The sequence below is a fragment of the Poecilia latipinna genome, unplaced genomic scaffold (genome assembly GCF_001443285.1).
Source record: "Poecilia latipinna isolate Pla-1442-1.1 unplaced genomic scaffold, P_latipinna-1.0 Scaffold950, whole genome shotgun sequence".
NCBI classification, from domain to species: Eukaryota; Metazoa; Chordata; class Actinopteri; order Cyprinodontiformes; family Poeciliidae; genus Poecilia; species Poecilia latipinna.
Window position 1 is genome coordinate 102063 of NW_015113566.1, and position 12183 is coordinate 114245.

Here is a 12183-nt window from a genome sequence, read left to right on the forward strand (position 1 = left end):
GCAGAATTGAGTAAATATTGCTGGCTAAATGTAGAAGTACATTTTGATTGCTTTGTTGACAGCCTTTGTCTTGGTAGGTTTGTAGTTCCGTACACTGTAGGACTGAACAGTGGCTCATAAATGCTTTAAAATGTTCCATGGCTTCTTCCCTGACCTGTCCGCTGTCTTACTAGGTTGTTATGATACTGTTTTTTTTTTTCTCTCTAATATTCTCCTGCAAGCCTCCTGGGGCTTCAAACAACAGCTGCCTTCACACAGAGATGCAACTGCGCACAGGTGGACAATATCTAAATATTGGATCACTTCTGAAGGAAAATGGTTGTTTACGGATATCGGAGTAAATTTCTAAACACGTTTTGCTTCTTCGAAATTATGCACCGCATGTATTATGTAAAATAAATGCATGCGTCAACGCATTCCAACAGAATGCGTTGACGTTTAGCGTTGTTCTGTGACAAAATCTGGAATAGTTTAGGCAAGAGTGGTCGGTATGAGAATTAATCAAAACTACAGACTACTATGATGGCAGCCGGCCAGCTGAGTGATGCGTGCGGTTTTAAACCGCCCCAGCATCCAGCCCTGCTTCTCTGTTGGCGTCCCAATGATCACTCGGCTCTCTACTCATCGCGTCTGGCTGAATTTTTTTTTTTTTTTTTTTGCTGTATTCCAGCCCTCTCTCCTCCTCTTCCTCCTCTCCCTCCTCATCCTCCCCTCCCCTCGACTCTTCCGAGTTCGATGAGATCGGCTCTGGGCCCTGCCGTGAGTTCTCGGTGCGGGCAACAGCGCTGCTGAACATGGCGTCAGACGGGATGATTTTAACGAACCACGACCACCAAATCCGGGTCGGAGTCCTGACAGGTAAACGGCACAGCCGCCAATCTGTTCCTTCACATCGCTCTCATCTTTCGTTGGGTTGATTTTACGCCGGCTTGTCTGTCTTGATCTTTACAGATGTCTGCTGATTTTTTTCTCTCTCCCTACTTTGCGCGGCGGCGGCGGCGTCTCCGTCTCTCGCTGTTTTTTTTTTTTTTGCATCCTCTTGGAGGCGACGCAGGCTTACAGCCTGGATTGTTTCCTTTCCCTCTCATATTTCCTGTATACATGACACCATGCATTTAAATCGGTAGACGTGCGTTTTGCACTGTAAATGTCTTTTCCAGCCGTGCTTCCCCCCCCCCACCTTCCCCATCCCCTCTGCTTGGGGAAAAGGCGCACAGTTTATGTGTACTGAATAATTCATGTCTCTATCAGCTTGTCAGAGCTGGAAAAAAATATTACAGCTCACGGTTTGTTGTGATAAAGATGCTCGAATTTGAGTTATTGACATTCGACCACAGCGATTTTTTTTTTTTTTTTTTTTTTTTTTTCTTTCTCAAAGAGCAGGACGTGATGTTTGGAGGAAAATCTCTCTCTAAAAAAAAAAAAAAAAAAAAACTGCTTACAGACATCGGATGTTGCATATGTTGTGTGAATAAGGAGAACTTTGGCTTGATGAGGTTCCGCACGCCAGTAAATCCTGGCATGCTTATTTAATCCAACGAGTTTACGGCGTGTCTCCGATGTTGGAAGCGTTATGCGGATGGTGTTGGAGCTGGTCGCCGCCGGCCTTCATGTCTCCCATTCTTTACATCTGCGTGCGTGTGTGTGTGTGTGTGTGTGTGTGTGTGTGTGTGTGTGCGTGCATTTGTGTGTGTTGCTTTGTCATGCTCGTGAGCCTCAATCAGGCGAATCCAGCGGTTGCGGTCATGATCGGCGAGTAAATCAAACAGATTTTGCGGGGAATGTAAGGAGGGAGGGGTTTGGTGGAGGTGATGGTGCTGCTTGGGTGGATACATGATAAATGCTGTCCAAAGAAATACGCTCCTCTCCCTCCCCTTCTCCCTCTTCTCTCGGCTTCTTTCCTCTCTGTCCATCCTGTGTGAGGCAGGGTCGATCAATATTGCATGAAAGCCACGCACGGATCTCCCCCCCCTCCACCCTCCCCCTCTCTGCTCCTCCACACATACACACGGATACGGTAGACTATTCCCTCCATATGGAAATCCGCAAAAGGAGGAGGCGGAGGTGGTAGGAATCACTGTGTAAGACCCTCTACTAAAATCTGCCAGGGAAACCCCCACTACCGTCAACACTACAGCCACTCGTCTCCTTCCTCACCCCCCCTCCTTTCCTCTACGCCGCGTTGGAAGGAGGGAGCGCGCTGTCCGCGGTGCTGAAATCCAGCGCCGCTCACAAATCAGTGCGGCACTCAGAGCCGGCTCAAGGTTTTATGAGAACCCGGGCAGAACTTCCTGGGGGGGGGGGGCAATTTTTCACTTTTCTAAATACTCGGTTTTAATTTTATGTTAAAGGATAAGGTTTTTATCTGACAAAATTGTGCTGTATTTTCACTTTCACTTCAAGAGAATGGAGAATTTGATCTGCATTTAGTCTTTAAAAAAAATTAACTTCTACAATTAAGTTGAAGTCAAAAGGGCTCAGATCTGACAGACTAGAATTGTAGAGTTGTTTACTTAAACTACACTTACCATCCACTTTAGTCGTTTGGCATGTTTGTGCTTTTAGCACACATGGCGACTCAGCCGATTACATGGAATCCATACATTGTAGAGATGACTTGCGCAAGTTCAAATGAGGCTGCCAAATTAGAGAAAAATGTTATTAAAGTGACTTTGAATGTGGAATGGTTATTGTTGCCAGGCAGGCAGTTTCAGAAGCTGCTGACACAGTATGCTTTTTTTTTCCTCTCTGTTTTCACCAAACCATTTCTCTTGTTCAGAGAATTTCCAGTGAGTTGTTGTTGTGCAGATGAAATTGCCTTTTTTTTTGTTGTTGCTAGAGGAGAATGGGCAGACTTGCTTCAGATGAAAGACAGCAGCAGGTTCAATAATCACTTGTTACAATAAACAGCGCTACACCACATCAAACCTGCAGAAGCTGAAGACCAAACCAGCTACCGTTCTTGTTAGCTTAGAAAAAGGAAACTGGTGCTGCTGGACACATCCACCAAAGTTAGAATATATCAGATTGCCCACTCCAACAAGTCTCGATTTCAGCTATGCCATCAAGATGGTGGTTTCAGTTCGCTTTTTATCATCTGTATAAGCTTGTGGTGGTGCTGCATCAGTGTGGAAGATATTTTTTGGCACACTTATGGTGTCTCAGTACTAATTGAGGATTGCTGAAATGCCACAGCCCACTTGAGTATTGTTGGTGACCACGTTCATCTTTTTATGACCAAACTGTTCCCATCTTCTGACTATTTCCAGTATTTCAAAGCTCAAATTATCTCAAGCCGGATTTCTGATCATGACAATGTTTTTACTGTACTCCAATGGCCCCCACAGACCCCAGATTTCCGTAGAAACACGCACCTTTGGACTGTAGTAAAATGGTGTATTTGTATCACAGATGTTCAGCCAACAAATCTGAAGCAACTATTTAATGCTGCTTTGTCCCTATAGAACGAAATCTCTGGGGAATGTTTAGAACAACCTGTTGAATGCATACCATGAAGAATTGGGGTAATTAAAGGCAAATTAGGGTTTTGAAGGGAAAACGGGATCAAACGAGGCACTAGCAAGATGTACTTGATAAAGAGGCCGGAGAGTGTGCTGTCCCTTTTTTCTTTTTAATGTGAAGCCTAATAAGCAACAAGTTTGTTAACTCAGACTAAATATGCTGTTTTGGTTTGAGGAGGAATTGTTTTCCTTCTCAAACCACTGCAGTGCAGACAAAAAGCATCATACTTGCTGAGTTACAAAGTTAAGCAGCTCAAATCACCAAATTACCTTTCGTATGTCCATCACCTTATAACCACTGTCTGGTAATGTGGGTGACTCTGATTTCTCTCTAATATTGACAGGAACCACATTATGATGGCTGGATATATAGGGTACGACCTCTAAAACTGTAGCTCTTGTAGTCGACAGGGTCACGACACATCTTGGCATTTAGACAAGCTGGTTGCTTACATGTGACTGGACAATTTTGCTTTACTAAAAAAAAAATCTCAATATAGAAACCTAATTGTACGATTGTCTTTTTAAATCTAGACTTAATCCAACATCAAAGGAGGAAGGCCAAATTGCTGTAATAATAAACCGTGTTTATATGACCTTCAAAAATTCTGATTATTTACGTGTCATTGCCTTGCCTTGGTGTGTTTGGGGTGGGTGAATGTAAATGAGCTAGTTTGTCACATGGAAGTGTATAGTTGTTGGTGTCAAACAGTAGAAAGTTGGCAACACGCACCACCAAAAGGACATGCAGACTCGGCTCTGGAAGGCGTCAGCAGCTCCAGGTAGACGGACACAAGACGCCGTTCCAGGGCAGCCCTACGCCTTGCATAGAGGCAGGTTGTCAGGGAAGCACAGGAACAGCAGCCCCCTGCCCAAAGAGCCACAGCATGAGGCAAAGAGCGCTCTGCACCAAGTAGGAGAGACCCCTCCACCAAGGCAGGCAGGCATGTTATTATCCCACCAGAGCTCAGCTTATTCTCTGTGACCAACAGAAAAACACCACCACCCCCCTGACGCTGTCTAGTAGTATATTAAACCGGGCCTGAATACCTGAAGTTATCTATTTAAATATTAGCTACTTGTTACTAATATCGAATGCCCAAACTTACAAAGGTGTGAAATGGGTGAAATGAACATCACTTGTCTGACATAAAAACAATGGGGGGGGGGGGAAATTAAACGTGTTGTAGTTACTGCACATTTCAATATTTGCAAACAAAATGAATCCAAAATTTAAGGAAAGTTGACCGGAAACTTGTTAGAACCTGCAACCCAACCCACTGACCCCTTTTGATCACCGACGACAAATATGAAGCAGAGCTTGTTTAATACATTTCCATATCATTGTTTACATTCTTAAGAAAGAAGTATTCCTTATTACCTGTTGAACTGAATTAATGTCATATTTAAGTCACAGCTGAATGTTGACCATTTATTGATGTTGCACTAAATAATATTAAAATTGCTATTTATTCTTTTAAAAGGCGTAGTATTGCAAAGTACTGCCTTCAAAAACGGGTCTTCGGCAATATTTAAAATTACACGGATATTGAGTTTTAATATTTTTTGTTGCATTGTAATATTTTCAAATCACTTTTTTTTTTACGCTAAAGCTCAGCTAGCAGTAACAAAACCTGCATGATTGGGAATCTAGAGGTCAGAATATATTGGTGTCATGTCCCGTCATTTCTATTAGGGCCCACCACCACATCAGAGGGGGTTAATGTCTCCATGTGTCATCAGTCACTTGGAATCCTCAACTGTATCCCCTGCGCTGTGACAGATTGCCAGCTTGATCTCACTGTGCCATGTTGACAATTCCTGCATACATATGCCGACGTTGAAGATGCGTAGAGACACAACTGACAGGCTTATTTGTCTTTTTGATGTATATCTATGTGCAAGAGAAGGAGGGCTCGCATTGGCAGGGAAACGGCTTCAAAGGAGCAAGGGAATAAACTCGGGGAAAACTGTGCACAACGCACATTTTATCTGACCTTTACCATGAAAAACTGAACGATGACAATTCTGATAAGACGATTTGGTTATTGCAGCAAAGCTCAGCCTTCTGGGGTGTCACTTTACGATTAAGGGAGTTTGTGTGAGCAGAATGTTGATGAACTTCAGAGGATTGGATCAATCATCCGTCTCTCCGGGGTCAAAGGTGAGACGGCGACCTTGGCTCACCTTCCTCCATCGCTTAGCTCCACATCCATTTAGACAGGAGACAGACACCTGTGTTTAGACCTTTTACACTGTGGGAAGGAGCTGGATTTAACGTGTGCATGTATTTTGTGGCTTGCCTGGAGAAGAGGCGGGGCTTATTAATCAGGGAAACGTGAGGTAGGATAATTGGGGGTGAACATGCTGTCACTTGTCAGAGATGTCATATAAATCTTCTCTTGTAAAGGCGATGGAGGCTTCTCACGCTGTGCTCCACGTGTTAGGAAGTGTATTTAAATCCTTGTGTGTTTTTGAATGTTGTGTATATCTCTCTGTGTTCCTACGCAGTCTGAGGATTCAGCCAACAGTGTCACTGAGTTATGCATATTGATTTTTAGATACAGTTCTTGAAAAATTCTTTATGGGCTCCACATTGCGTTACTGCAAAATATTGCAACTGATGGTGAAAATCATTTTGAACTTGCAATGATGTTAAATTTATTTTTTAATGTGACAATTTTACATTTTGAATGTGTCGGTGATAGGCACAAAAAAAAAATCTCTTATTTTACCATCCATCCATTTTCTTTACACCCTTGTCCCTCAGTGGGGTTGGGAGGGGTGCTGGTGCCTATCTCCAGCTATCGTTCCGGGTGAGAGGCGGGGTACATCCTGGACAGGTTGCCAGTCTGTCGCAGGGCAACACAGAGACAAACAACCATGCATACACACTCACAGCTAGGGGCAATTTGGAGAGGTCAATTAACCTGACATGTTTTTGGACTGTGGGAGGAAACCGGAGTACCCGGAGAAAACCCATGCAGGAGAACATGCAGAAAGACCGGGGCTGGGAATTGAACCCAGAGCCTTCTTGCTGCAAGGCAATAGCTCTACCGACTGCGCCACTGTGCAGCCCCCTCTTATTTTACCTCGTTTGTAAAATGCATGTTTTTTTTGTTTTTTGTTTTTCTTTTTGTCTAAGACTTGATGCATGAGCACCTGTTGTGCGTTCCACAAATGCACATCTTCTATGAGCGACACTAAACACATTACATACCGGAAATGATTGGTACTGAACGAATACAGCATTGCTTAAGCTAAACAGGTCCACCATTTTTGTGCAGAACCGAGTCCAGTAGTGCTACTGTTCATTGTGCAGCTTCAGAAAGCAATACCAAATTGTTCCTTAGAAAATCTTTTTATGAGGAGCATTAAGGTTCCTTATTCAGCTAGAGTGAGGATTGAGTAAAAAAAAAAAAAAGACAGCTCTGAACCAAGAGTTTGTCAGCTTTTTTCAACACTTAACTTAATTACTCAACAGAAACAACTTTAGCTGAATATAAACACCGCTGGTAGTGAAGAAAAAATTGCTAAGTTCCACATCCTGCTGCGTGTCGTATCACTCAATGGGCCTAAAATGCTGCATGGTAGCAGACATGTTGATGGCATTCCCTGAGAAGAGAGAGGATAACCCAACAACTGAGCATTTAAAGAGCGGATAGGGACTACTCATATGTTGCATTATCTATAACAACTCCCAAACAATATAGATATTTTGTATTCTAAAGTAGCATAGTCTTATTCCAAAATTCCCTGAAAATGATCTGTGGATTTGACTATCACTGCTTATATTCGATTAACTAAAAATAAAATAAAAATAAATAAAAATCTCCACTTTAGTTTTATACTAGCCACTCTTTGAAGATGATACAATCAAACTAATTCTTTGATTAGTTTCTACCAAACACAAACTGAGCCACAACTTTGAAACTGATCTACGTTCTCAACAGATTTTTTTCTTTTTTTCTAAGCTTAATATGCTTTTAAGAGTTTTTCTATGTTATTAATCAAATCCCAACATAATATAATTACATTGGATGTAAGTATCATCATTAGAAGAGTTTAAAGGGTATCTAATATTTTTGCAATGCATTACAGATGCGTGTAATGTAATACACGTCTTTAATAGCTTATCAAAAAGCAACATTTAAGTCTGTATAATTTCCATCTTGTATGTGGATTGATGCCATATGGCAAAATTAAAACAGCAGCACTCCATGCACAGCTATGGTTGCTCTTGAATGTGTGGTGTAACTCACTGACCATAGAAAGCTCCATTGATGCCGAATGCTGAGTGTGTGTGTGGGTTAGCTTTAGGCTTTCCTCAAAGAGACTCAGATATCCTCTCGCCAGCCAACTTCTGAAGAGGACAGGGAAACTAGATCATGCGACAAACGGTTCAGATCATTTTCTTTTTTTTCTCTGTATCAGGTCCATCCTCATTTCTGTTTCTCTCTCTCTTTCTCAGTTTTTTATGCGTCTCCCTTATTTGCAACAAGTGAGACAGAGAATGTGCGGGTGGTTTTCCCAAACTTATACGTCTGTCATGAGGACATACAGCTGTGGCATTGAGTCTTCCCAAAATAGCTGCATTCAGTCCCTCTTTGTTTGCAGTCACGCGTCCCCGAATACGTTGTCACTTTATACGGTTATACGGTGTCAAAGTACGTTTGTTTACAGATGGGCTTGCAAACATGTATGTGAAACTACACGCGTGAGTGTTCTGTTGCAGGTTGATTTTTCATATAATTTAACACCTTGATTTGTGTTGAGATTACTAAAAATGCACGTGTACGGAAGAAGCCGACTGGAGAAGCTAAAAGTTGGATTGCTAGGCAGAGTATCTTGAATCTGGACACTCTTCCTGTCCCAGTGTAACCAAAGCCAGCTAAAAGAGTCCTTTGAGGTTAGGATACCCCCCCTGGATGCTTCCTTTGGGGAATGTTCTGAACATGTTGGAAGGAGACCCCAGGGCAGACCTAAAACTCGCTTGAGGGACCAAATTATTAATGATAGGAATAATGGGAAGTACTGTAGGAGGTAAAGGTGTGTATAACCTTTCAGTGTCAATGGGATTTATGGGTGAGCTCAGACTTCTCCCCAGAAATCCCAAATTAGGGAAAAGAAAAATTTTATATTTCAACAGGAATGGCAATGCATTTCTGTTTCTCTTTAGTCTTGATGAATTGGAAGTTTTGAGGGTTTACTCCATTAGTTTCTCAATATCAGCTGCTTGATACTGAAACCTCTTTCACTTGTGGAAGGTGCAAATAATGAAGTTAAAATGGATGCAAACAAAATTCTCCAAATTCTTGGACATTTTACACCTTTGTGGTTGTGTTTTTCAGTCGTATCCTTTTCGAAACTTCAGCTCTGTTTCTGTGTTTGCCTTTTGCATCGCAAAGTCTTGCGTGAACATGGAGATCCTATATTTCCGATTTATGGTAAAATATAAAAGCTGTTATATCCTGTAAATGAGTACTAGAATAATGGCTAAATTAAATAAAAGGAAGGACCATCTGTTAGCAATCATCATTTCATTTGTGCCTTTTGCTGCAAATTACTTCTGCCAACTTACTGGGCTACCCTTAAAAGTATTTAAAATCTCTTTATTCTCTTACACTGGAATTAGTGGGAAAATAAAAGTTTGGCTTATAGGTGGTCTTAAAGGGATTCGTTCCTATTTTCCTTTTGTACCTGAAAATACGACACAAATAAGAAGTCATGAGAATTGGACGTTTTAAACTGGGGGGGACAAATGAACGGTAAAAAAAAAACAAACTTTTCCATCACAAAAACTGATAGTTACATTTTGAAATTAATTGAGCTTTTTTTTTGACACTTTTTTTCTAACTAGAATGCAACTAAATAGGAACTTTCATGGCCATTTTTGGAGAGATTTTCCAATTATTTGCTGGAAAGAAAATAAATAAATTCATGCTGTTGCCACACTTGCATGGTTATTTTTTTCCCCACCGTGCCCTGGCTTTGCTTTAAATGCCCACATGCCTAAATTAGATGGCACTTTTAAGTTGCCCATAATTCGGAAACTGGTTGTTTACAATAGGTGGTTCACTTTTTTTCTCCCAGCATCATCTTGGATCAGCTTGCCCTCCCGAATCCTTCTTAGGCGGTAAAATATTTGCCAGTGCATAGATGGAAGACGTATAAAGTTACCAGCAGAGGCAGAATAGTTTTATTAATACTGGGATATTACGAGGACATGTATTTCCCAGCCCTAGTGGGAAATATACACCCTCCCATTTAAGAGATGACATTACATACCGTTTTCTGGAGGAATTCATGTTCTGTGTTCGACAGTATTTTAAGTACCTCGTCATAAAAAATATATAAAAAAAAAACAACATTTTCTCCTCAATCTCAGTGCATTTGTTATGTTACAATGCCTACTTTCCCCACGCCTCCACAGGGGACGCCAAAAATACACCACTAAACTACAAAGCAGACATTAAAATAAGTAAGGACTTACTCCCTCATGGCCACTGGTGTGTCTCTGCTTGCATTAGCAACAAAGCATTATTATCCTTCCCTGTTTTCTACTCTGCTGGCTCTGAGAGGGACAAATGTAATATGCTGACAAAGGTGACATCACAAATAAAAAAAAAAAGAATATAAATGTTACCTTTCGGTTCACTGGTGATGGCTGTTGGATGAGAATCAGTGAGCCCTGGGCATGTGACTACACACTAACACGATTTTTACTCTTCGTTTTCCTGCTTTGACCCAACTGTCTGTGTCTAAGTGTGTTGGAGTCCTTGCTGTGCCGCTACTGGGTGATGTCTTGTAATGATCTGTGGGCATCTGCTCAGCAATATGCTAGTTTGAGAGGGATACGCTTGAAACCGAGGCGCTAAAATGGAAAGAGACATGACAATCTAGGCATTCGCTTATTTCTCATGTTTCCCTTTTTTTAAGTTTTGAACATCTCACATAGTACTCTTTAGTCTGACATCCAAACCAGACTGAAACCAAGAACTCACCCAAAAGTGATGGGGAGGGTCAGAGAGACAGCCATAGCAATTTTGGAGGATCTGCATAGGTCCACAGCTCAGGTGGGAGAATCTGTTGACAGCTTTATGATAAAGGTATTGTTGAAAGAAAGCCATAAAAGATTATTCCATTCATGGAACACCATAGACAGTAGAGAGGGTGCTCTAGTCAGACAAAACCAAAATGCAACTTTTTGGTTTACAAGCAGACTATGGTAAAACATGGAGGTGGTAGCATCATGCTGAGGGGATGCTTCTGGTTGAAATTTTTGGGGAAGAACTGAGCTAAACACAGGACAGTAAGTAGTGGTAGAAAACATTTTGAAGGGTGCAGGGCACCCATTAACTACAGTATTACAAATGAATTGTAGTTTTGTTTTTAGAGCATATGTGTATTACAATGGTCCAGTCAAAGCCCAGACTGAAATTCAGCTGAGAATTTATGGCCCAACTTGTCCACTATCAAAATCTTGTTTCTTCCTCTTCATAATTTTTTGACTACAGTTATCTTAAACTTCTCTTTTATATCAAATTAGAATAAAATGGTGTTTGGTGTTATATGTGAGAAAATGTAAAAGATTTCCAGAAAGTGTTGTATTTTAGTTCATCACGGACCATCTTGCTAACTGACTTTTGTTTGCCTGCAGCTGTAGGGGGATTTATTTTTCTTTTGGGTGGGGCGTGTGCTGAAATGAAAACACAAGCAGACCCTTGTTTAATTTAACTTTATTCCTTCGTCCTCTCTGTATCAAGCACTCCCACACACACACACTCACTCACAGCTGTCACAGTGGACAGCAGTAAGGCATGTGAACCACATGACCAGAATAGACAATCTGGGATCAGAGACATGGACACAGAATGTGAATTAAGCCCCGACTGCAAAGGAATTATTTTCAGTGTTTAGCTGGGAAGTGGAGTGGGTAAATGTGTGTTTGGCTAAAAGGAGTCATTCCTTTTTTTAACATGCCATCTCTGTCCCTGTGTTTCACTCGTTTTCTATCTGCTTTAATAGAAATGATCATTGTGCACTCTAAATGGACTTTGGTTGTAGTTGCGAGATTGAACAAGAGGCAGAGGGTATGTGACGGACAAGTTTAGGAGTCTCCTGCAGGCTCTTGCCGAATGTTCAGTGACGGGGGGTCTATCAGGGCTGGCTGGAGAGCTCTTCCCAGACTGTGTAGGAATGTTTGCTGGAATAATACGACAAACAAGTGCAAATATAGGTGTGTAAATTTAGAAATGTACTCAAGATGACTTTAAGATATTAAATTACCCTGTCTTGGGTTAAAATTGCAATATCTTGATATGAATTGGCTAAAGGACAAATTAACCCAGGTCGCTTTTGCCTGTTTTTTAGTTTCCTATAATTAGGATACAAAATAACTGACTTTACTATTAAATGGCAACACATAATTTCTCCCTCCTTTCTGGCGGGTCCCTTGTGATAACCTGTGTCAAAAGAGAAACCGTCGAGTGGTGATGATAGAGATTGAGATAAAGATACTGTAGAGATTTTAACTGATGAGTCACCCTAAAGGTCCACTAGCTCCTGGATCCTGGCTTCAGGTGTTAATTAGAGTGACATAGGAAAAAAAAGAAGATGCACAAGTAAAGAAAAGTGAGACAAAAAAAAAATCACCACAAAT

The 12183-nt window shown here is 41.4% G+C and overlaps 1 protein-coding gene across 11 annotated transcripts in view; it reads left to right on the forward strand.

Annotated features, from left to right (window-relative positions):
* Positions 1–704: 704 nt before the first annotated feature.
* gphnb (gephyrin b) overlaps positions 705–12183 on the forward strand; it is a 98964-nt gene continuing 87485 nt past the window's right edge. For 7 of the 11 annotated variants that reach the window (XM_015049511.1, XM_015049515.1, XM_015049516.1 and 4 more), the window contains exon 1: positions 713–858. In XM_015049511.1, the coding sequence (XP_014904997.1) occupies positions 795–858 (64 nt within the window). In that variant the 5' untranslated portion in view covers positions 713–794. Of the gene's footprint in view, positions 859–12183 lie in introns of all 11 variants that reach the window. The other 4 variants (XM_015049512.1, XM_015049513.1, XM_015049521.1 and 1 more) reach the window with 2 other exon arrangements.